Source organism: Anguilla anguilla, chromosome 1, assembly GCF_013347855.1.
Source record: "Anguilla anguilla isolate fAngAng1 chromosome 1, fAngAng1.pri, whole genome shotgun sequence".
Taxonomy (NCBI): Eukaryota; Metazoa; Chordata; class Actinopteri; order Anguilliformes; family Anguillidae; genus Anguilla; species Anguilla anguilla.
In genome coordinates this window covers 85,306,640-85,333,057 of record NC_049201.1, presented here as the reverse complement: position 1 = coordinate 85,333,057, position 26,418 = coordinate 85,306,640, and the positions used below count along the sequence as shown (strand labels likewise).

At 39.8% G+C, this 26,418-nt stretch overlaps 2 protein-coding genes and 1 long non-coding RNA gene across 4 annotated transcripts; 1 reads left to right on the top strand and 2 right to left on the bottom strand.

Moving 5' to 3' along the window:
* Positions 1-290: 290 nt before the first annotated feature.
* Positions 291-7,361, bottom strand: LOC118233202 (myelin-associated glycoprotein-like). The gene is made up of 5 exons (XM_035428656.1): positions 7,312-7,361; positions 3,850-3,920; positions 2,406-2,774; positions 1,812-2,106; positions 291-294 (listed from the first exon to the last, which is right to left on the bottom strand). The coding sequence occupies exons 1-5, from the start codon at positions 7,335-7,337 to the stop codon at positions 291-293; spliced, it is 765 nt and encodes a 254-aa protein (XP_035284547.1). The 5' UTR covers positions 7,338-7,361.
* On the top strand, positions 4,454-23,855 carry LOC118235549. 2 transcript variants are annotated; one of them, XM_035432994.1, is made up of 16 exons: positions 4,454-4,563; positions 11,365-11,440; positions 12,253-12,636; positions 12,797-13,090; positions 13,719-14,015; positions 14,506-14,883; positions 15,241-15,528; positions 16,096-16,392; positions 16,778-16,837; positions 17,119-17,221; positions 17,978-18,025; positions 18,154-18,180; positions 19,213-19,254; positions 19,330-19,397; positions 19,817-19,856; positions 23,261-23,855. In XM_035432994.1, exons 2-14 carry the CDS (start codon positions 11,395-11,397, stop codon positions 19,394-19,396), a joined length of 2,331 nt encoding a protein of 776 aa, XP_035288885.1. In that variant the 5' UTR covers positions 4,454-4,563; positions 11,365-11,394; the 3' UTR covers position 19,397; positions 19,817-19,856; positions 23,261-23,855. The 2 variants fall into 2 exon arrangements, with proteins under 2 accessions (XP_035288885.1, XP_035288894.1); XM_035433003.1 differs by lacking the exon at positions 4,454-4,563 and having other exon boundaries at positions 11,324-11,440.
* LOC118236030 lies at positions 11,463-25,478 on the bottom strand. Its single transcript, XR_004766968.1, has 2 exons — positions 25,395-25,478; positions 11,463-11,846 (listed from the first exon to the last, which is right to left on the bottom strand). It is a non-coding gene; the product is annotated as an uncharacterized LOC118236030 (long non-coding RNA).
* Positions 25,479-26,418: the final 940 nt, after the last annotated feature.

Sequence of the window (26,418 nt, the reverse complement as noted above, 5' to 3'; positions counted from 1 at the left end):
GTTTTGATTATAATTTCTCACAGGTGTGGAAAGAAATACCTTGCTGCCATAGCGTAGGAGGTCCCTGTCATGGTTGTGGCTGCGTCGTCCATACCAGTTACAGGTTGCTCACGATTGTGTCTGACAGACATCATAACACAAAAGTAAAAATAAAATCAACATTTTAAAAAAGCACTGGGTGCCAGTTACAAAGGAAGCATGATTACCTCGTTCTTCTTGCTAGCCACACCACAACGGCCATGCCTGCCACCAGCAGCACAGCAGCAACTATGAGTGAAATGTACTGGAGTTCACCTGCAAGCAGAGACAAATCAAACTTAAGTGCCTCTCTGTTGTCGTTCAGTGGTGATTAAAATCAGTGTAGTATGATGGGTAAGGAACTGGGCTTGTAACCTAAAGGTCATGGATCTGATTCCTGGGTTGGACACTGCTGTTGTACGCTTGAGCAAGGTGCCTAACCTGCATTGCTTCAGTATATATCCAGCTGTATAAATGGATGTGAAAAAAAAGAAAGTTGTGTAAGTCGCTCTGGATAAGAGTGTCTGCTAAATGCCTGTAATGTAATGCAATGTAAATGCTGTGTAAGTCACTCTGGATAAGAGTGTCTGCTAAATGCCTGTAATGTAATGCAATGTAAATGCTGTTTACGTCGCTCTGGATAAGACTGTCTGCTAAATGCCTGTAATGTAATGCAATGTAAATGCTGTGTAAGTCGCTCTGGATACGAGTGTCTGCTAAATGCCTGTAATGGAATGTAATGTGACGTAAAATCTCTTCAAATCTGCCACCTAAGTGCCCACCGAATTTGGACTCATCTAGAGCAATCAGAGGAAAATATGTAACAAAGGATTAGTGCTGAACTGAATCAGGGTTCTACCTGAAGCTTGATTCAGTTCAGGTTTCAGTCAACTTTGACTCGGAGGGAAATAAAAGTGCATGATTTCATTTTTTGGTCTTTACAAACAAAGCATGGCCAAGTTCAGAAAGCCCCAGAATAGGTTTACCAAATATGTGATGAAAAATGTAAACATACATTTACAGAGACATTTTTTTTCTATTATTGTCTCACAACATTAATTATGTATGAAAAACTTGAGATTGACTTGATGACTTGAGATTATATTTAAATGACTCGACAAGTCACCGCGAGTGGTACAATCTGGATCAGGGCATTAGTGTTTTTAAGGCCAAATAAAATGACCAGCATCTGACAGAGTTCCTGTACCACTCTAACAACGGTTAATGTTTGACTCTTTGAGCCGCAACGCAGTGGCTTGTTCATACACTGTTACATGTGTGATTACTGTGTGGATTATGTGTGAAACTAGACATGATACGTCATCTATATCCAGATGTGTTTTATGTCATAAATTAGCTGATCATAATACTACGAAAGACATACAGATTAAAGAATGAAATATGTAACTGATGAAATCTGGAACAATACAATTAATTGTGAAAATGTAAAATATTTTATCCATTTTTTTCTGTGCCTATTTCTTTAGCTTCCAAGGGGTTAAAGATCTGTTTTGGAACATGTGATCTAAATGCATTCTTTGATAAAAAGTTAAAGTAAAAAAGCATTGGTAGCAGTCAGTTTAAACAACTAAAAATAAAACTGTTCTCAGAAAAGGGGAATTGAATTGTTACTGTAAGTTTCAATTTCCAATAATGCTCTGTACTACATTCAGTGTTAAAAAAAAAAGTAATAAGATGCTATCAAAATGTGTTAGTTCTCATTTTGAAGAATTGTGAAATCCTTCAGGCTTTGTGCAAAAACATGTAAAAAAAAAAAAAAAAAATTAGCCCACTTACATGCCACATTCAAAATTTTAGAAGATTGCACAGATGTGACTTGCTGATACTTTGCTGTGCAAGTCAGGTGCTGGTTGTGGTCAGAGTTTGTGGCAGTGAAAATCAGGCTTGAAGTCACTCTCCATTGGCCGTTGGGCAGCTCCTCTGATTGGTTGGTGGTTGTTCCACTGCGGCTCCAGATCAGGTGAGGCAGCTCCGTGGGACTGGAGTGAGACACAGAGCAGGAAGCAGTCACAGCGTCACCTGCTTTGACCTCCCCGCTCACGGTCAGCCGTGGGGAGGCTGGATAGTCTGTAGTTAAGTGATAACAAACATCTAATAAACCACCATCTGTAAGCTACAAGTTCCCAATTAATCATTTTCAGTTTTTGGTCACCTAAGTGAGCTGTCACATTTCTAGAGAATAAAGTAATAAAAACATATTTCCAATCACAGCTGGTCTCAAGAATGCAGTGGGGCTTTCAATAGCCAAAGTGCACATACCTAAAAGGAAGTGCTTATGTTTTACAATGACTTTAACCCAGGATCTTATCAGTATATACTCATGATTTTAAAAATAAGCCACATAGAGAACACTTCTTCAAACGCACCTTGGACATCAATGGAGACCAATTTATCTTTGTAAGAGTACTTATTAAAGTCACAAATCTCTATCCTAAAAATAAATGGGCCATTGTCCTTTTTTTTCAGGTGATTAATTCTCAGTGAACAGTCTTTTCTTGCAAGATCCCCAATCAGATTTGTCCGGCCCCTGAATTCTTCCATCACTTTGGAGGAGTCCGGGTGATAAATGTATATGTCTTGATTTGTCGTGTGCCATATTCCTGTCAGGTCTGTAGGCTTTATTTCACGGTCTGGGTAATTGAACTTGCAGGGAACCACGACACAAGATCCCTGCAGTGCTGATATTGTCTGCGGCACTTCTGCTGTCCAGGTGGAGGTGGTGTGAACATTTAACACTGGAAAAAATAAATAACAATTAAAGTGTGATGTTTTGAAAAGATCCTGGCTAACTCACATTTAGAGAAATGTTATTAATACACATTTTCCGTGTCAAATAAAATTTTTTTAATAAAATAATAATAATACATGAGTGGTTCCCAACTCTGTTCCTGGAGGTTTTCACTCCAACCCTAACAAAGTGCATCTCATTCAGCAGCTAGAGATCTTGTTGAGCTGCTAATTATCGGAATCAGATGCATCAAATTAGGGGTGAAATGAAAATCTACTGGTCGGTACATTTCCAGGAACGCAGCTGGGAACCATTCACATTCATATTCCAAAGAGATGGACAGGTATCGCTCATGGAATAATTATCTCACTGAAAATGGGAATACGATGTTTGGGAAGAAATCACGTTTTAGAAATCATCCAACAATGTTGTTGGAAACATGATGGGGGTATTAACATCAAACAGTATTGTACATGCAAATTAGCTTGCACAACTGTAGTGAATCCTTAGCATTCAGACTGCCATCAGCACACAAAACCATTTCACTGACGAAGGCATTAAGAGAGAATGTTTGAATCTGTTAGCTTCATCTTCACTACAAATTTAGATTTTGGATCTTTTCAGAATGTAGATTGACTGAGGCATGTCGACCGAGGGTTGTGTTTTGAAATGCCAAGATTCCAAAGAACACCCATAGGTAATTGGTTGCTTAAGATATGTGAGAGCATTGTGTGTTTGAGCTTTAAAAAAACATCACAGGGCATGCCACACTGACTGACTAATTCCTACTTTTTATTTTTCATCTCTGATGTTGACTGTTGGATGGTAAATGGTAAATGGTAAATGGACTGCATTTATATAGCGCTTTTATCCAAAGCGCTTTACTATGGATGCTGCCTCCACGTCAAGAAATTGTTTCTGTCACCCATGTGTTTACTATGACCTTCGTCGTAGATTCAAACAATGTGTGGTCTTTGGCAGTGTAATATATTCTTTCCATTTCAAGTGTTATATAAAGCAGAAAAGCTGAGGGAGACTGAGGTAACCTTGTCAAATAATTTGGGTCTTTTTCTGCGCCTTACCTTTGAACAGGATGTGAAATAACAGGTATTTAAGCCATTCTTTGGGTCCCATCTGTTTCTGACCACACAACCTGTGGGCCAAAAAAAAAAACCCTTATATAAAAGGGTTAACCTTTACCCTTATGTAAAATGTGATCATTTACACTACCGTTGTATGTAGTAGATACAGTATTGGTGCACAGAGCCAACGTTAAAACCAATTTAAAAATAAATGTTTATCCATGTCCAAAGATCTATGAGGTCCCAAGAACTTCACATTAGCGATAGTCACTAAAATGCAAAACAAAAAACATTTGTAATGTAATTTAAAATTCTTAGTTCAGCCTATGTCAGCTATCTAAAGGGTTGTACTTCAAGCAAAAAACAAATTAAAAATCACAAAACTTGTTTTAAAACTGATCCTTGCCGCCACACCATAATAAAAAAATAATAATAAAAATAAAATAAATTATATATATATATATATATATACTGTATATAGCCTATATATTAAATTCATAAATTAAAAATGTTAAACTTTCTAAATATTTCTGCCTAAATGCACTTTCAAAACCATACTGTCGCGTCCACATATTTATTTTCAAAAGAGCCCAGGCCCCGCGCTCCATGCTTGCTCCTTTCTGAGGTGGTCGGGAGACTTGCAGCGCAGGAAGGTTGCACTGTCTGTTTAAAGCGTCACTTCTTTTTCTTCAGCGACCGAAAGACAACAAAAAGGTAGGTAGCGACGCTTCAAATATTACAAAAATACCATAGTGTTAACCAGTGTTTGAATTGGACCAAAATAAGTGCCGGTACTATGGGCTCAAATTAATGCCAAAACTGCCAAATGTATGTAGCTTTTTCTTGTAAACTGGGCGTTACATGTAGAGGGAGTGTCGCACGTAAAAAACTGTTTTGCATTCGTACTTTTTCTGTTCACAAATGTTAATAAACTACGTCAGATCACAAAACACATGTAGATTTTCATTTACAGACGTGACCCTCCCCCCTTACGAAAATCTATATTCACAAACACAACGTTTTTTTAAAGGTTCAACTTGCAGAGTACAAACACGAACCATACGTTGCAAGCACAAGTCATTGATTACACGTACAAAATACTTTGTTTTAGTTTCAACTCGCAATGTACAAACACAAACCATAAGTTGCAAGCACAAGTCATTGCTTATAAATACAAAATACTTTTGGCATTAGTTTGAGCCCATACGGTACTCCTCAAAATACATTACATCACTACTTGTAGTGATTCAACTACTTCCATTTCCATACTACAACATGGTGATTTTTTTTCCATGAAAACGAAAGGGAAAGTGTTTATTTTTAAGGTTTTGTGAATGTAGTGAGCTAGCAAAACTGAGTTCGGCTACAGTTGCTACAGCTGACAAAGAGGGCTGCATTCTAATGACGATTATGATTATAACGAGGAGCAGTCTCTGCAGTGTCCAGAAATGAATACAGATAACACTAGCAAATAAAAAAATACATTAATCTAGCATCTAAGTTAGTTAGGAAATTTTTGTATCATGCTTCTCAGTAGAATTATAATGTAACAGAACAGAATCTTTAAAGCCATTTTTCTCACTTTTTACTTTTTTTTTTTGCACGGACAAGGCATGTAAACTTCATTGAGTGTGAGGGAGACAGAGAGAGAGGGCTTTGAATGTGGACCCGGCTCAAAGTATGTTAAGTAAAAAGTTGTCATGGTTCTGTGTTCCTGTCTGTGTTTTCCTTGTTGGGCCACCAGATGGCGGCACTTCTGTTTTGTGTCCTGCTTGTACCCTGTGTAATTGTATTATTGTTTTCAATTGTTCAATTATTGCTTTTTGGTTGTCTCGTTTTCCCTTCCCTCTCTGTGGCCTGATTGTTCATGGTGCCCTCCTGTGTCTCGTCAGTGTCTGTTCTATTTAAGTTTCCTTCTTCCTTGACTCAGGTGCTGGATCCTTGGTTGTGTGTGCGCTTCTGCTCATGTTCCTGCCCTGTGTGTTCCTGCCCATGTTCGGTTTTCCACGTGCTTTTGTACTTTCGGATTTTCTGTGGTTCCTGTGTTTGTAGATTTACCTTGTGTTTTTTTGAAGAGTTGCCCTGTGAGGCCTTTTGTTCCCTTTTGTTCCCTTTTTTAAGTAAAGTCTTTTGTTCATATCATTTGGAGTTGAGTTTTTCCCCCTCTGCGTTTGGCTCCTAACCCCTCACGTCGCACCCTGACATAAGTACTATTTTGTCATGGTAATTAAGTTAATTTAGCAGAAGAATGTCCCTTTTTAAAGTGCAATATGTAACTTTTCTTGAGTATCAATTTTGGTTATAGTTGTCAGGGTTCTGTGTCTTCCCCCTGTGTTTCCCTGTTGGGCCGCCAGATGGCGGCACCTCGGGTTTGTGTTCTGTTAATTGTTTTATTGGTTCTCGTTATCCCATTATTAGTTGCGTTTTTGTCTCGTGTTCCCCTCCCTCTCTGTGGCTTGATTGCTCATTGTGCCCTCCTGTGTCTCGTCTGCGTGGCTCCTATTTAAGTCTCCCTCTCCCTCACTCAGGCGCTGGATCCTTTTGTTTCGTTACCTGTTTGTGGTTTGTTTCCTGGTTCCTGCCTGCCTGCCTGCCTGCCTGCCTGCCTTGCCTGTTTGTTTCCGTGACCTGTTTGTTTCTGTGCCTGCCCTGTTTTCCCTTGTTTTTGGGTTTTTGTATTTGTTTTTTCTTGAAGATTTTTGTTTGTAGAATTCGCCCTGCGAGGCTTTTTGTTCCCCGTTTTAGTTTATTAGTCTTTTGTTTTCCCCATTTTTGGACTTTTGTGTTTTTACTCTGCACTTGGGTCCATTCCCGCCCCCTCGCCTGACAATAGTCCTCTATTCTTGAAGATAGAACTTCTAGATGGACAATGTGCTCTTAATTGTTCTCACCCCACCATAACTCAAAATACAGGCCTATTTTGCTTCAATATTTACAAACAATACAAGGGTTAACAAACCTTTTATGGTTTTAAAGCATGTCTAAAACTACTTTTTAGCTCTCGCAAAATGCTATTCCTTGTATCAAGAGCTCATCAGAGCTCAAAGATAGATTTAGATATTTAAAAAAAAAAACCTTTAAGAAGTCTCAAGAGGTTGTTAAACTTATGTCTTAAACTTTTTCGCCTTTGCTACACCCCCGCCCCCCCTTCGGACACCCACCACCACACCCAGAGATCAATTCCACAGGAAACACTGATTTAAATATTTCCCACTGAAATGCACAACATGCGACTCCTTATTCCATAAACAGAACTGGTAAAAGCTATCGCACTCACCAAAAAGCATTTATAAAGTGATCCCAGATTATTTGTGAACCAGAAATATCAAATAATCGTTGTTATTCAAAAGCTAACAGTAGCATTGTCCTTACCAATGCTTTGATGAATAGGAATGCTGCTTTAAATGTGTTTCACCACAAGAAGGCAATCAAAAGAGTAGAAAAATTTACCGGATTACTTACAGATATTCTAGCTGAGCGTTTCTCATATGTTCCACTCGTTATTCTTTCTAACTGAAATTGGAAAGATCATTTCTTCTTCTGAGTTCCTGTTTCATTTCCAATGTGATGTATTTATATCTTACTTCACTTCCCAATTGTTTCAGATGAGTTTGCTGAATCAGGGCCGGTCCAAGCCTTTATGGGGCCCTAAACAGAATTTTATTTGGGGGCCCCCCACCGCCTCTGCGCTGCCAATACTATTGACTATTGTCAATGCTTGATCATTCGCACACCTACTGTAAATCTAACACACCCATTATCAATTTCCTTAGTTGTAGCTGTGTTGCTTACATCATACATATAGTATGAGTACATAGTTGATGGAATAGAATAAGTTTATTTTCCCAACATAAATTGTTATACTCAGCAGAAAGCAATTTGTACACATAAAACAACAACTCTTAATCTATAACTAGCTAATTAAGGCATAATGATATTGGAATATAAAAGCAAAGACCCCACAATGGTGCTGTAAATAATGTCAGGCTGTTATCAGTGCCAAGTTTATGAAACAAAAGCTTGTTTTCATTACAGAAATAATAATAATAATGCAATGATAATAATAATAAACAATAATAATAATAAATATATACCCAGCAACAAGTTATTTTTACACAGAAGAAAAAACCTTTAATCTTTCAAATTAAGCCGCATAACATACAAGTTTGATTTGAAGTTATTAGCCGCGTTTCCACCAAAATTACCCGGAACTTTTAGTCCCAGGAACTACTTTTCAAGGAACTAAAAGGTTCCTTCAGCCCATGGTTGTCTGCGTTTCCACCGCGGTCTAAAGTCCCGCGAAGATTAGGCAAATTAAGCCGCGTTTCCACCAAAATTACCCGGAACTTTCAGTCCCAGGAACTACTTTACCAGGAACCAAAAGGTTCCTTCAGCCAATGGTTGTCTGCGTTTCCACCGGGGTCTAAAGTACCGCGAAGATTAGGCAAATTAGCCCACTGACGTTGTCGTCGGTCCATCTGTCATATGATTTCTTCTGTAACCCCATACTACCACCGAAGTAGCCTACATTATTTTCTAATAACCGGGACAGCCCGGAGGGGTTTATTCCACTTATATACAACGGGTTACCAACAATGACTATATATGGTTACTTTTGTATTTATTGATTTTCATATATCCTCTCAAACACATTCATTAACAGCAGAAAACATTCACACGTTGTAAACAATTTGCTGTTTTATTACTTTCTCGTCGTCAATTCCATATAGGCTAATCGCAAAATGACAAGAATAGAACGAAAACTCGGACTTGCGTGAAAATGTAAATTAGTAGTGGTACAGCCACCGTTTGCTTTCCTTCCAAGTTACTGCTAGCCGAGCAGCGAAGTGTGCCCTCCAGATGCGAACCATGCACCATAAATGAGTCCATAGTCTTCCTGGTCTTTTCGTGGAATTGAAAAATGGCAGTAAAATTGAGTAAAATTACGGCAGTCTGAAAAAGCTAAAGGGAAGATTACTAGAATTAACCTGTTATTTTACCCGGATAAAAAGTGCGGAAGGTGATTTCCAGTTTGCGTGTACTGTATCACCAATGTTAATTATGCAGAACTACCGCATACCTCACATAACTGTATCAAACGTTTTGAGTCAATTACAACGGGCTAACAAAGAAAATCCGGAAGAAAATATTCAGCAACCGAATTAATCCGTTTGAATGTTTTGGTAGCCTACGTAATATGCTGTCCCAGCACGAATGCTTAGCATTTTATAAAACGAATACTAAAGCAAGAAAAGAACAGAAAAGCACACGTTATAATTCCAAGACGTTGACAGGCTATAACCAAAAGTAGGCTACTGCGCCGCATAACATACAAGTTTGATTTGAAGTTATTATGAAAATAAATTGGTTTGCCGCTGCATATTTTCAAACATGGCGGGTAATGGCGGAAAATAAATACAACACAAATGCTACGAGTATTCGACCAATCAGAAATGTTCAGCGCTGCAAGCTCCACCCAAAAGGTTCCTGTACTTTCGGAAAGTACTACCCCCCGAGCAGGAACGTTTTGGGGGGTAAAACAAAGCCCCCAGAACTAAATTTAGACCCTAGTTCCTGCGGTGGAAACGCACTGAGTTCCTCAAAAGGTTCCTAGTTCCGGGGTATAGTTCCTGCGGTGGAAACGCGGCTTTAGCCCACTGACGTATGAAAAAGCGACGTTGTCGTCGGTCCATCTGTCCTATGATTTCTTCTGTAACGCCAAACTACCACCGAAGTAGCCTACATTATTTTCTAATAACCGGGACAGCCCGGAGGGGTTTATTCCACTTATATACAACGGGTTACCAACAATGATTATATATGGTTACTTTTGTATTTTTTTTATTTTATCGATTTAATCACCTGGAATTGAAATATTCTTCTGCAGCCGTTTGGGCATATTTTACCGTTGTCAAGCAAAACTGTCGTTGGTAGTTGAACTTGGACCGTTGTTATGCAACAAATAGGATATAACAATAATAAATGTAATATGCTGTCCCAGCACGAATGCCTTTTATTTAAAAAAATTATAAAACGAATACTAAAGCAAGACAAGAACAGAAGAGCACACGTTATAATTCCAAGAAATGGGGTGAGGAAGTTCATTTATCAGAATCTGTTTTAGCGTCCACTATTACTGAGGATATTTATCTCACCAAACCGAAAGTACCACGTGTAAAACCGGAGGTATGTACAGAGGTTGAACCTCCAAGATTTTAGAGAAAAAGAGGAATGTAATATATCTCTTACCTTATCTCTGGAGTTTGCCTCAGATAAATTGCCTGTCACTTGTGGACAACTTGTTTCTGCTCAGGAAAATGATCCTTCCTTGCATAAGTGTTTTGAGATGGTGGTTAAACCTGTTGTAATGAAAAAAAAGTCGATTGCTTATTTTGTAGATAATGGATTGTTAATGCGGAAGTGGTCATCTTCATTAACTAAAGCCGCGTTTCCACCAAAAGTACGGAACTTTTAGTCCCAGGAACTACTTTTCAAGGAACAATAGCCGCGTTTCCACCGCAGGAACTTTACCCCGGAACTAGGAACCTTTTGAGGAACTCAGTGTGTTTCCACCGAAGGAACTAGGGTCTAAATTTAGTTCCTGGGGCTTTATTTTACCCCCCAAAAAGTTCCTGCTCGGGGGGTAGTACTTTCCGAAAGTACAGGAACCTTTTGGGTGGAGCTTGCAGCGCTGAACATTTCTGATTGGTCGAGTACTCGCAGCATTTTTTTGTATTTATTTTCAACCGCCATGTTTGAAAGTAATACATGGAAATATGCAGCCGCAAACCAATTTATTGATTGAGCTCGAGTGAGTGCACGCAAGCAGGGAAGACACCAGGAAGTGATCTAGACACGTCAGAGATGGGACAGGGTACGGGTTTATTTAGAACTTCGAGTACTGCACGCACTTTACCTCCGGCAATATCATTTCCCATAATGAAGTCAACGCCTTGTACAGGCAAAGCGGACCGTACAGCCACATTAGAATAACCCGTGACTAAATCAGTCTGAACATGTACTTTGTGTAAGGGAACAGTAACAAAGGCCATATCAATTCCCTGAATTACCACATTAGCACCACTATATGTCACGTCCGATACCGCTATCACGTAGGCCAACACAAAGGATTGCGAAGCTCCCGTGTCTCTTAAAATCCGCACCGGTTTTTGCTCAGTCGGATTACCGGAAAGGGAAACAAAATCTTCAAAAATAAACGGCTCAAAACCTTCTTCAGGTTTGCTTTCAGGACCGTTTAAACACTGAGTGGTTTGAGGAACAATTCTGCCTGTAGGCTTAGCTGGGGCAGCAGTTTTCTTTTTCAAAGTGAAACAGTTAGCAATAACATGCCCTACCTTATGGCAATAGAAACATTCACGTTCCTCTTTAGACCATGGGGGTGACATTTTGGAATGTTTTGGAGATTATATAAATATTTTTTTTATTTTTTAAATGGTGTCCCAGTACCAGAGTAAAGCAGCGTGTAGCCCAAATAACCCTTGCTGTATTTTACAGGTTTTCAGGAGAATATTTAATTCAGCCCACATGGAGCCATTTGCATGGGTGCTTCTGTATGGAGTGTGTTTTCAAGGTGTGCTTTGACTTATCTTAAGTTCTTTGTACTCACTTTTTCTGTGGCAGATATTTTTAATCAGGTTATTGTTTTATTGATTATTTATTGATTACATGTTATTTCTTTTATTTATATTTGTGTTTATTCAATTTAGAAAGCAGACACGATGGTTCAAAATCAAGATAAACATATAATTTAAAAAGCATCCATTTGTCGAAAAGATATCACTAGCACAAATCATTTATACAACATTTCACAGTGTTGGGGCTTTGTGCTGCGTGACATGTTCTTACATATTGTTGTTAACTGGTCACTTACATTTTTTTGGTGAGGATAACCTTCTTGCCACAATATGTTTAGTTGGCTTTGCACATCTAAACCTAACTACATCTTCTTTGCCATGTGTCTATAGGTGTTGGGTTACCTGTGGTTAAAAAAAAAAAGTTAAGTTAGATAAGATTTCAGTCAAACCTACCCATCCACCTCCCTCCCACTCTTCCACTTCCACAAACCATTGGTTTGTTATTTAATAAATACATATATTATGTATTATATAAACTGAATTTTTATTATTTTTATTTTTTAACCGCAAGTGACCCAGTACTTTTGGACTGTACTGTGTGTGTGTGTATATATATATATATATATATATATATCCAAGACCGAACACATTAGCTATGGTCTACCACATTGTTAATGGAATTTCATTAATCTGATTAACTGAAAAATGCTAGTTAAGAGTAGCCAAGGCAGCAATAGGACAGCAAGAAAAAAACAAAAAGGCTTTTGTTTCACTCCTGATCAAACCAATCAAATTTCTGTTTTCTAAGGTGCCATATTTGGCGTTTCCTGGGCATGGAGTGTCACCGTGCCCAGAGAGATGGAGGGCATGGTAGGGTCCTGCCTGGTCATCCCCTGCAGATTTTCTTATAGCGAATACCCACCCAACGACAAGGGCAGAGTGGTCTGGTACCAATATGTCGACAGAGGATACCCTCTGGTGTGCGATCCAAAAAACCCAAATGAAGTCATCGAAAAGTTCAGGGGAAAAACCTCTTTATACGGATCACCTTACAATGGAGACTGCAGCCTGAAGATTTACCCCCTGGACTGGCGTCACCAAGAGGAGATGGTTTACCCCTGGGTGGACCCAGACTACGTCACATATCACTATTTTAAATTTTATGACAAAGCTGTGAAAATCCGTGTACGAGGTGAGAGAATTGAACTCTTTATTATTTCTCTACTGTGCTATGGTGAAGGTTTTCATTTGACTGAAAATGTACCAGTTTTCTTGGAAATGATGGATGTGACTTGCTTAGAAGTGCTAAGCGCAATTATATGTTTGTATTTCATGTTTTTTTTTTTTTTAAGACAGAGCAGACGAACCAAAATTATATTTTTCCGGCTCACGTAAGGTGGGAGAACAAATGACCGTCCAGTGCAGCGCCTACCACACGTGCCGACCGCATCCCCCAACATTGCGCCTGACCGTAGCGGGACATACTGGGACACCCAAAGTCTATCACAAAGAAGTGCATGAAGGCAAGTGGGAAATCACCATGGAGATGACCTGGATATTAGACAACGCCCACCAAACCATCACTTGTGAAGTCAGACATCCCTCCGGCCGGAGCGCATCCAAAACCGTCAGCCTTCAGGGACAATGTGAGTAATTACATATGGACAGGGGTAAATTAGTTCTAGTGTTTCACCCACTAAAAAAGATCCTGAAAATTGCTTTTGGCTATAAGCTTATTTTCTGATTTTCATTTTCACTCCTACAACTGCACAATTGTAGAGTTGGACACGCCCTAATTCTCCAGCCTTGAGTTACCGCTACCGTACGACAATCGCGCATTTATTTGGGATATATTTGCAATTACACGGCCATGGCTAAATTTCAAAATTATTTCCATCAGCTACAATACTGGTCAGTTTTATACAGTTAGCATTTAAAGCTCTAGATGGAGAGTGCAGCCTTAAGATTCATGTCTATGCGAGCTCAGCTTGTGAACCGTGATGGAACAGGAAGCAGGGAGCAGTTAGCCTCGTGTGTTGAGGAGAGTGAGAAAATCAGACGTCACTGCACTGAGCGTGTCAGGTGACTAGGACTGGGCCTTCACACATGGGAGTGAAATGGTGGGAAATCATGAAAATAAACACCACCGTTGCGTGTGACGTAACCGCCGTCAGAAAATGTCATGCTAAGGCGATGCCTGAGAATAAACAACTGTTGCAAGGTCACATGCAGATGCTAAGCAAGGGACCAATGTGTACTAACCTTCTGCCTCAGGTTCAGTGACAAAGGTCACTATAAATCCCAGTTCGGAGGAGTTCCTGGAAGGCGTGGAGAAGGATGTGGTCTGTTCCGTATCCTATGCCTGCCAAGAGCACCGTCCAGATCTGTCTTGGAATTATGGAGACATGAAGGTCTCCAGCGAGTTTCAGAAACGAGGCAGTGGGAGCTGGGAAAGCCGGTCCATTTTGAAATTCAAGGCAGGGGCCAGCGACCACAACCAAGCCCTGAAATGCACCGCAAGGTTCACCAATGGGCAAACTCAAGAGGGGTACATCACTCTGAAGGTGAAAAGTGAGTTTTCCCAAAATGAGAGAGGTCCCTTTTTCAGTTTACAGTTTTGCATGGCATGCCAGATAAGGTATGAGGACAAAGATATCTTTGGAAAGGCAGTGTTACGTGTTTACAGATAAAGCTTTATGTGATAAGCAACTGTCACAGCTAAAAGCTTGTAGCTGCTTTCAATACTATGTGTAATAGCAAACATACTGTAATTCAACTTGGAATCTTACGATGTACTAAAAACCTCTGATGTGTGAACCAATCAGAAGACTATCCTTTCCGTTGTCATGATGCTGCGATTCCAGAAAATCAGTGCATGCCTCAGCACTAATGCATTCTGGTTGGCAGTGGGGGGTTTCTCAATGCTATGTTGCACTGATTTAGACAATTGAGGAATTTTAATTTTAAGAACACAGAGCTCACCATCTGGTTACTCCATAGCGTCTGCAGTAACTGCGCTCGTGTGCAGATGAAATCTCATCTTCCTGTGGGTGTTTTTCAGTGGCCATGTTTTCCCTGGGGTGGAGCTTCTCAATGCCCAGCCAGGTGACAGGCCTGCAGGGCTCGTGCCTGGTCATCCCCTGCCATTTTGAGTACTCCTCCACCCTGCCCTCTGACATCAGTGTCATGTGGTACAAGTACACGCCCGGGGAGTACACGGTGGTGTTCAGCCCAGCGCGCCCTGGTGATGTCATCAGTGACTTCAGAGGGAAAACCTCTCTGTACGGATCTCCGAGTGACCGGAGCTGCAGCCTGAAAATTAACCCCGTCGAGATGAACCATCATAGACAGAGGCTTTATACCTGGGTGGACCCCAAGCCCATCTCCTCCTACCACAGACAGAACTATCAGGACAAGACCGTGGAGATTTACGTGACTGGTGAGAGGAAACCATTCATTATCCCCTCGTCATTTCCTGTTTTGTGTAATAAATTAGGGAAAGATTTTCAACAAAATTTTAATTTGGCTGAGTCATAGGTGCAGGAACCAGGGGACCATGGCACCCTGCTTTCAGATAACGTAGACTCACAATGTTTTATGGTCGGTGAAGCTCACAATGTACAACATGTTGTACAAGAACAAACTATAAAGACATAAAAACGGACTCATAACCGTGCTACAACCGTAGGCTGTCTTTGTTTCCATTTGCAGTTAAATGCGTTGCCTCCACTGATGGTGGCCATTTAAAAAAAATAATAACTTTTTCACCGATTTCATTCTTCTGCATTTTCTGCAGACAGAGTGGATAAACCAGAAATGCACATTATTGGCATACCCAAGGTGGGAGAGCAAATCAGCGTACAGTGCAGTGCGTACCACACGTGTCCGGCCACGCCCCCTAAACTAAGCCTGATTGGTTTTCCCGAGACGGGCCAGCGTCGTGAAACTGAAGCGCAAGACGTGAAGTGGAAAACCACGTTGGTGCAGACGTGGGTCCTCGTTGAAGATCAACAGACTGTGTCTTGTCGTGTCCAGCATCCAGGAGGCCGGGCGGCCCAGGCGGACGTCACCATCCAGGCCGAATGTAAGGCGCTACAGCAGGGTAGTGTCAAACTGACATCGATGGTGCGCTGCAGGCATCGCTGGTTAATCAGCCCAGTTCATCAACTGCATGTTGAGTTAGGACATAATCTGTAGGGGAATTCTTCTTATGGGTGCCTGCATTTCAGCAACTAAAATGTAAATTATGCCAAAGTAAATATCAGCAACTAAAATGTAAATTATGCCAAAGTAAAACATATTTTATGTTTTTTATCACAAATTTTAATTACAGCAAATGCAAATGTCACCTTGTTTCAAACTCAGTAGACAGGTTTGATGATAGCTGAACGGGCCACACAGTTTGCAAAAAAAAAAAGACACCCAGGCTTAATTTGAAATTACCAGTGGTATTGTGTTTGGGAAAGATTGATCCTTGGTTTAATTTTTGCAGTCCACTTTTGTAGCTATAATTGCGCACTCAAGTCCAGCCTTCACAAAGAAAGAAAACAATCGTAAATGAAAAACAACAACAACGGTATACAAACATAAACTATATTTTACTAACATGTTAACAGATATGGATTGTAGCTAAACTGCATCTCTGCTTTAGGTTCAGTTGGGGAGATCATTACTGATCCCGGCCCAGTGGAGTTCCTTGAAGGTGTGGTGAAGAACGTCACATGTTCTGTCTTTTACACCTGCTCTAAACAACAGCCGGCTATTGTGTGGAGCTACAAGGACATGCCAGCCTCCAGCAAAACTACAAAAATGGCTGCCACTGAGTGGAAAACTGTATCCAGTATAATGTTCACTGCATCTATGGACGACCACGGTAAAACTCTGACCTGCACAGCTGAGTTTCCTGATGGGAAAAGGCCAATGGCCTCAATCGATTTACATGTGAAAAGTACGTATATGGCATAAAATTATTAAATTAAACAACATAAGGCACGCAAATACATAACAAAATGCTTTATATAATGTTTTCTTAGAGGTGTATGTTTGGAGAAATGGCAAGAAAGAGCTTGATTTTGATTTTTAAAAATGGAAAGTATATAATTAAAATGCACAGTGACCTTAATCACCTCATAGTATACAACCCTACTATCTCCTGAGGTAGAGCAGTATGGCACCAGTATAATATAATTTATCTTGAAAATCGCCAGCTGTATCTGAATGGAATAACAAACACATTCGGACTAACACCGCTCATATCTTTGTGCTCTTGGATAGTTAAATATGATCAATTTTAAGGTGGATCAAGCCTGATTTTGCCTCCTTTTACTTTTCAGAGCATGAACCCCCAGCGCCTGAATCGCCCCCTGCTGGTCTGGACACTAATGACACAAGCAGTGTGTATATTTTAAGTTGCATCTTGAACTAGAAGCAAAAAGCAAAACAATGGCACTAGGCTTTAATAAAGGGGTTTGTTTTAAATGCTGTCTGCCTTTCTTGAAAAAACAAAAAACAGAAGCTAAGATTATGGTATTTCATGGGCCAGACAGTTTATTTACGATGTGTTCAATTTCTTCACTAAATCAGACGTTTACAGAATTGAAAAAACTTTAACTTATTGAGACCTGGATTTTCCACCCGATAGTTACTGGCACTGCCGTTCTGTATTTCTCTGTAGGAAAGCAGAGCCTCCTCCCCATCCTGCTGCCTGCCACAGCTGCTGCCCTGCTTGTCCTGGCTCTGTGTGTGGGAGTCTTGACGTGCAGGAAAAGGTGTTCCAGGTGAGCGTGAATTTGGCCAAATCCAGAAGGGTGCTACCTATTAAGCCGTATATCTTCCTCAACTACGTTACACGGCAGGACTATAAAGCCAGAAAAACAAAATCAGGGCTGGCCAACTCTGTTTCCTGGAGATCTACCGTCCAGGACTAAATAAAGCTTTCCATGGCAATATATTCTACATTTCAATCTACAGCAGAAACTATACTTATACTTATTATTCTATGCTTACTACTACCAGTAGCTAGTTTACCAAAATGTGAACCTATGACCTTTCGGTTACAAGCCCAGTTCCTTACCCACTGTGCTACACTGCTATATTTTCTTCATGGTCTGTTTATCAAGTTTCTGTTGATCATATGCTTATCATATATTTATTATAATGTACTGATCATTTAACACGTGCACCAGATTGGATCTTACAAATCCAATGTCTCAGTAATTCTATGTCTGAGAAAAACAATTCTGAATTTGTAAAAAGTCTTTGAACTCTCGAGACAAGTGTTAAGTTAGATATACCAAGCACACATCAACACAAGTAGTCTTAACAGAATACATTTATTGTAATAAATTGTTAGAGTCAGTTTCTGGCTGATTCTTTAATGTTTCCTGGATGCTGCATTGTATGAATTCATTGCACAATGGTCTAGCAAATGTATTCTGTAATATTAGGTATAGCTAAATAATGTGGGTGTGAAAATCACCTACTGCTGTCAGCTGAAAAAAAAAACATTCTATTTCTCTGTATGGCACACACAGAAGAAATCCCAAAGACTTCCTGGACAGACCTCCTCGCCCAGAAAAAAGGTAATCACATGGGCAATACTTCTGGAAATGTTCCACCATAACCATTGAGAAAAATATGGATCTTGTTTTTTCAAAAGATTAAAAAGTCTATGAATAAGTTTTTCTTATTTTGTCCATGATTTTAACAGGAGGTCCATTTGGAGCAGATTTTCAAGGTAAGCTGGGGCAAAACATCAAAATAATTTACCTTTCCAGTTATTTATGTCACTTTTTATAGTACTCGTTCTGGCACCATATCCATATTCATATCATTGCGTAAATTGAATAGACTGCAATTCACGTGTTACCAGTTTATACATCTGGGTAATTTACTGAAGCAATTAAGATTGTAAAATTGAAGAAAAAGACTGTAATAGCAATGCTGCCAAGTGTTTCAAAAATTTTGGGCTTCAACCAGGTAATGTCCCTAAAACACTGTTCCACACTTTTGTTCCCACATGTTAAAGTTATAGGTATGCTTTTACAGAAAGCAATAGAGTGAAATTGTTATGGTTCTGTTTCTGTCTGTTTTTCCCTGTTGGGCCGCCAGATGGCGGCACTTCTGTTTTGTGTCCTGCTCGTTCCCCTGTTGGTTAATTGTATTATTGCTTTCAATTATTTTGTTATTGTCTCGTTATTTAATCATCGTCCCCACCTGCCTCTCGTTTCCCTTCCCTCTGGTTTGATTTTTCTTTGAGTTCACCTGCGTCTTGTTACCCCTGTCTATTTAAGTTCTTTGTCTCCTTGACTCGGGTGCTGGTTCCTTGTGTTTGCTTCCGACTTGTGCTTGTTCCTGACTTGTGTTTGTTTCTGACTTGTATGTATCTACCTGCTTGTGTTCTTGAGTTCTGCCTGCCTTGTGTTCCGTCTGCCTGTGTTCTTCCTGCCTGTGTTCTGCCCTGTCTGTGTTCTACCCGTACTGTTTCTGTTCCCTGTGTCTGCTATGCTTTTGAATTTGAGTTTCTAGTTTTGCTTGTTTTGAGTTCCTTTACGTGTTTCCTGTTTTTTTTTTTTTTGGAATTGCCACTCGTGGCCTTTTGTTTGTTTTGTTAGTAAAGTCTTGATTTGTATTTACATTTTTGAGTTTCGTGTTTTTTCCCACTCTGCGCCTGGGTCCTAACCCCCGTACCGTGACAGAAACAACTTGAATCAGTGCTCTGGTGGCCCGGTTTAATACTGAAACAAAGGTCTTATCTGTGCGCTTACAGACAGCAACATGGCAACGGACCTGAGATGAATGTGGGCTACAGGTAAGCATATAATGTTTCTGTCGTTAAAGCACTGTCACAGGTGAAAGTCTTATCGCAAACATTGTTCACTCACAGGGCCAATAACGAGAGCTTAGCAGGCATGTTCCAACCAAACCCAAACCAAGCTGCCCTTCTCCTGTAAGGTAAATCACCCTGTTTAAAATAATATTTTTATAGTTTTATAACATGCTAAACAAAAAAAAAAACGAAACACGGGACACAGTGAATCAGCTTCACAAAAGACGAATCGTGGAGTTCTATATATTTTTTAATGTTTTTCAGGCATTTGTTTTGCGACAAGTAATAAAATCAGTAAGCTTTCAGTTGTTGCCATTTAGAGGTTTTTTTTTATTGATCATGTGAGCAACCGTCATTACTGTTTAGTTAAACTTGTAAACAGTTTATTTTATCATTAACAGTTTGTTATAATTTATAAACAGATTTTAATTATGCTTGCTACACCTTTCTATGACTGTATTTGAAATTCAGTGACATTAGTAAAGCGTTGAAAAGAGATCATTTGAAAGAATAAATACTGGAGAAATGTTTTCCCCCTCTCTAGAAACCCAAAATCTGCCCATGCTGCCAAACATAGGAATGATGTAAGTACTGTACCAGACAACAGTGCGGCTAGATTCAATAAATGAATGCGCAGGCTTATTTTTATTTATTTTTTATTTGTTGCCTCTTAAGTCTAGCCATTTTAAATACACGATTTACAGAGATAGAGGCTCTAGAAATGCTTCCCACTGGACCATTCCAAGCATGCAAGAGTGAAAATTCCTTGTCCCACAAAGAAAGTTAAAATTTAATAAATTTTTATTGGTTAAAAATAACAAACAAAAAACTCAGAAGTCTTAAGAAATAAAACTGAAAATAAAAACATGTTAAATCACCTTGGATGTCCACATTGAACTCAATGGGCAGCAAGCGCTTTTGCGTACAAGCATGCACAGTACAGGCTGTTTCCTGCTACTTCCTAAGCTTCACCGTCTAGATGCTAACAAGTTGCTGTATTGAAAGTACAACAGCTGTCGCGTACAGGCGGGCTAATAAGGAAACTTGAATGGCGGTTGCCAGAAATGCGACCGTTGTTGTCGTTGCAGCAGCCACTGGAGTCCACCAGGTGCCACTAAAAGATACCACTCCGCCAGCTTCTGCTAAAACCGCCACTGGCGCCCGCCAGCTTCTGCTAAAACCGCCACTGGCGCCCGCCAGCTGCCACTAAACGATTCAACCCCTAATGGGAACTTTTTAACAGTGTGTTACGTTCCCTTTATTGGCGAATTTGTGCTGGACTCAGCTCAATGAACGGGGATCACGTTCTGCTCAGCTTCTCATTGAAGCCTCTGAGTTGGAACAAGCAGTCTATGCGATGCACACATAGGCTACAACACCTAAAAAACACCTGCTGTAAAAAAAAAAAAAAAAAAAAAGATTTGTGAGGATGCATTTAAAGGTATTCAACAACTCGTCCTTTGAATGATGTCACTAGATAGTAACCACTTTATTGTGATTATTTCATTGCTTCCTGGGCATTAACAATGTAAGACTGTTCAGCTCGTCGTCACAAGGGCATCAGTTCCTTCCCATTTCCTGCTAAGGGCTTGCAATGGAAAAGCACAGAAACCCCTTCCACCTAGGCACCTACCAGTAGTGCATCTCACACTAAACTGAGTACACGCTGCTTTGCAGAGCAACATGTTTTGGGCGTTGACTGTATCCCTTTGTGCGGTATTTATAGCTGGTAAGACTTGGTTTTCTATTGTTACAATGTAGGGAAGGAGAAGACTTGATGCTCCATAAAATAACTGCATTTGTTAAGCCATAAGCACGGTTAACGCTTCGACTACACTGGTCTTCACCCCGAACAGCAACGCGGTCGACGCGTTAAACGTGTATCTCATAAAAAACAAGTTACTCGCACATACAAGACATACACCGTCTATAACTCATTCATTCAGACTGCCAAAATCCAGGCCTGCCATTAAAAGTATTGATATCAAAATGACGCCAAGTTACGGTTCTACAAACAATATAGGCTATCTTGCCTCACCGAAATTAAATAAGATGTATTCCAAAGCAATATTTCCTCAATTCTTTCAAGTCACTTGGCCCTGTGTTTTGTAATCTTACCATTTTACAATCTCATGCAAACTTTGTGTCAGATCAAAATGTCAAATATGTCAAATTGCCTCATGGGACACATTAAAATTCATGTAGAAAACTGCTGGTCAGTAACTACAGGAAGCATATTTCTCCAGAAAACATGTCTGTACTTGCTTCTGAACTCAATTTGAGTAAATGTACAAGTGATTGTATATTTGCTACGTAAATAAATACTGCATGTAAAATACATATTGTACATACATATACATAGAGAACTTGTTTATCCCCATGGGGACATTTCCCTCGCAGCATATTACATTCACATCCCCTTTTGCTCGATATGAACATCTTTACACTGCAGAGAAGAATTTGCGGGATTCGCTGTGGCTCGTGCAATTATGTATCTCGTGCATCATCATCGTGAATGATTGTTGTGTGATATTTTTGAAACAACTGCCTTGTTGTTTCTGGTTTTGCTAGCTAAACTGTTCGTGTAAGCTGAGCTGGGAGTTAAATTAGCAATCAGAATAAGAAGAAGAAAACAAAAACAAAGGAGATTTAATCAAAAAAGGAACATATGAGGAAGCGTAATAAAATAGTAACAACGCTAATCCATACTGCCGTATTCTTTTATTTAGTTTTCTCCGGCTTGACATCTTTACACAATTTTTCAAGTTGCATCCAGTCTCGTTGCAAATCATTGATCTGAACTGGCCTTTAGTTAGCTACATTGCAATGCTGCAACAAGGTAGCATTGCATTCGAGAGACGGTTTGCGAGGTCGGTACCGGTCGGTAGCGTTAGCTAGCGTTTTTTCTAATTGTTAGCTGACATTAGATTGTGTTAATTACATTAGCTAGCTAGCTAACGCAACGTTCCCTGATATGAGAGATGGATACTGTGCGCAATACGAAATCTACATAAACAAATAATATGACCTCTCATGTTACACAAAAACTTATTAGGGTTCCATAACCCCCCCCCCCCCACCTTAACGCTAGCAGGTACCAGAAAAAAAAGTATGCCGCTCACACACAAGTGAGTTGAAGAGCAAGCCTGTTGCGTTAGCTCCGCCTACCCTCTCTGGCGGACCAACCACTGATGGGTGATGGAAAACGCGTCACTATCTATGCGCCGCTTGTGATTTTTTCCCGGGAATGTCGCCACAGACACCCAGTTCTTTAATCATAAATAATAATAATAATAATAATAATATAAATTAATATAATAATAGGCTCAATCACCATTGTGTTACCTAATTCAGCGATAGATAGTGACTTAACAGACATTTATTTTAATGAAAATCTTCGAGATTATTACTTTAACACAATTTTTCAGACACAAAAAGTTTTTATTGAGTATCACTATTTTTTTCTGCAGAACATACAGTAGGTTTAAAAATGATTGATGGTAAATGGAATGCATTTATATAGCACTTTTATCCAAAGCGCTTTACAATTGATGCCTCTCATTCGCCAGAGCAGTTAGGGGTTAGGTGTCTTGCTCAAGGATACTTCAACATGCCCAGGGCGGGAATTGAACCGGCAACCCTCTGACTGCCAGACAATCGGTCTTACCTCCTGAGCTATGTCACCCCTATTGGCATCCTTGTGATTAATATGTGGTTAAGCCTCCCCTGGAGACAGTTATTTTTGTATTGTGTAGGCCCTTTGTGCCTGGTGTGAAATAGTGTCTAATTGCATGGTCCATAGGAAATAGTTCCAACAGAAAGTATGAATAGAGGTAATCTTTTGCACAGTAATGGGGTAGTGCACACATGCACAACCCTGGAGGCATAACATCACTATACAAGCTTTTCTGGAGCTGCAGGAAGTATAACTTCTGCGCATTTGTGTCTGCAATGAAATGGTTTCACTGTGTTCCTTTTCTATTTCCAGACACCATATTTTGAAGAAGAAGAAGAAGAGGAGGATTATGAGAATTGTTTTAAAGAGGACATTTATGCGAACATGTAATGGCACAAAGTTGGCTAGTCTTAAGAAAAACCTGCTACTTTAACATACGTGATCCAGAGGCAGTTCAAGCGATGACTATGTATTGAAAAGGCCTTTGTCACACGACAGGAATTTGATTGTAATTCTCCATGCACACATTTCACATATGATACCTTTTTTTATCGGATATAGCTTGTGCGCGATGTGATTAAGGCTTGTGATTTCTGTCAGCACGTTTATTACTGAACGGCCATGAAGATGGAGGTTTTGGTATCACAAGAATCATAAGAAGGGTTAATTCTGTTCTCTAGTACGTGTGCTGGGTGTTTGGAAAGGATCTTTTTGATTTTTTAACGGTACATTACTTGATGTCCTATTTCACTATTGTTTATTAATATTGCCATATACTGCTTTGCAGGCCTACATGTATTGTCACCAAGTATATTACTGTAATGAAGATTGAAACATTTATATTTAATTCATTGATTATTTTGTGTTCTGAGAATATCTTTGCTGCAATAAATAATTCATGGTGTTAGAGGGGTCAGCTTTTGTGATAAATATATGGCCCTTGTACGATAGATGATGGATGGATGGATGGATGGAAGACTGTCAAACTAATCCTAACATCATACACCGTGTGAATCACATCAGAGGAACAAGAGGAACAGGGAAAATGGTTGCAAAGCTACTGTGATTTCAAATTGAATAAGGATGGAAACCGTCCTGACAATGGCTTAAATGATTAAAAATTAAACTGTAAATCTACGACGTTCAGTTTACGAATTGTGTATTACCACATTGTGCATATTAATTCACAAAATAACATAGCTCTCGCCAAATTTTTATGGACCAAACAGTGATGAGCAAAAATATACTGGTTTTTGTCTCAAATCAACACCTAGCTTTAGCCAGTTAGTCAGTGAAATGCCAGCCACAACAACAAGGTAAGGCAAGTACAAGCTCACCCTTTGGTGAAAAGATTCCACGGACACACATACATCCATCCATTATCTATACCCGCTTATCCTGAGCTGGGTCCATCCATTATCTATACCCGCTTATCCTGAGCAGGGTCCATCCATTATCTATACCCGCTTATCCTGAGCAGGGTCCATCCATTATCTATACCCGCTTATCCTGATCTGGGTCCATCCATTATCTATACCCGCTTATCCTGAGCAGGGTCCATCCATTATCTATACCCGCTTATCCTGAGCTGGGTCCATCCATTATCTATGCCCGCTTATCCTGAGCTGGGTCCATCCATTATCTATATCCTGAGCAGCGTTGCAGGGGGCACTGGAGCCTATCCCAGCATGCATTGGGCGAGAGGCAGGAACACACCCTGGACAGGCCGCCAATCTATCGCAGGGCACACACACCATTCACTCACTCACTCATACCTATGGGCAATTTAGAGTCTCCAATTAGCCTACCTGCATGTCTTTGGACTATGGGAGGAAACCAGAGTACCCTGGCTGAGATTCGAATACACGACCTTCTTGTTGTGAGGCGACAGTGCTACCCACTGCACCACCCTGCCGCCCGATACATATACAGTTAAATGCAAAAATATCAGCACGGTGACACGATTTTTGTTTTTTTGGCTTTTCTGCTCCAGCACATTGAAAATAAAAAATTGAGTATGAGGTTAAAGTGCAGACTGTCAGCTTTAATTTGAGGGCATATACAGCTTTAACCATGTAGGAATTGCAACACTTTTTATAAATAGTCCCCCATTTTAGAGGAACAAAAGTAATTAGCTGCTCAGCTGATTCTTGCTGAATACCAGCTGCATGGCATGAATTAATATACATGACACCCAGAAAGTGTCAATGCCAGTAAATTAGGCCATCATGAGGCTACGGAATAAATTGATCAGAGGCATAGCCAAAACTTTGGGTGTGTCAAAATCAACTGTTTGATACGGTGTAAATCCAATGTGTTAGAGTACACAGCCAAAACAAAAATACTGTCCCAGTACTTTTGCATTTAACAGAATATGTAACAATGCATATGTATAATGATGAAATTCATTTGTAAATGAGAGACCAATAATACAGGAATGGCTTACCTTTTACCTTCACCGATGCACCGAAAAGATTCAACAGCAAAATCCTCTGTGAGGAAGCCGTCCTACACTCCTCTCTACCTCTACCGTAACAGGAAGCCAGAGGCAAACTGTGGAGAGGTGATGTGGTTAATGTGCCATCTGCTGGTGGAGAGGGAGCGGTTTAGCTGGCCTGCTTCCACAGCTGTTAGAATTATTCAGTAACTGTTTATATGCTCTACTGTATGTATATTATATTACTATGACTAAAAATCTATTTACAGTACAACCAACATATTTGACATGATTAACAAGTATAATATAAATAGACAGGGATTGATTTAACTTTATAATTTGGAAGATGTAATTTTGCCCCATATGTTTGTTTTGGCGTTATACATTTCATTTAATTTTTAATACATTAGCAGGATGGTAGAAAGCTATTTTACAGAAGCAACACTTTTTTCACATGGTGTGCCTGTGGTAGGTACCTTCGTAAGGCTGTGCTATAGAGATGAGCTAGAAATGTTGAGTTGTATTTAGCACAGTAGAAATGTGTGACAAAAAAAAGTTACACTTAGCACGAAAAGGCAGGTATGTTTATTACTGTATGACCAATCAGATCAACCCTTGGTTTCACTTACTCTGTTAAAAGTGGTTTTCATTAGCTGGATCTACGGACTTCCATTGCTACGTTACTCGACAGTGAGAACAATAGACTTTATTGTGGTAAACCATGATTCATGTGGGAAGGATTGCTTTTGTTTGATTTAACTGCATATGCCTTTAAAGAGATAACTGCTATGGTTGCAACCACGTTACTAGATGCCTGATTTGCATAACTGTAAATGGTAAATTTTGGAACATTTCCCTGTATGTTTTACCGCATTAAACTTGAGAGGCAAACTTACGGAACTCAGCGTAAGTGCTTGGTTGAGATCTTTCCTGGTTTTGTTACCTGCTGTAGCTAGCAGGATGCTTAACGATGAGAACCAACTGTCCAGTTACATTTGCCCTACAGTGTACATAAAATATTAAGTCTATTTCT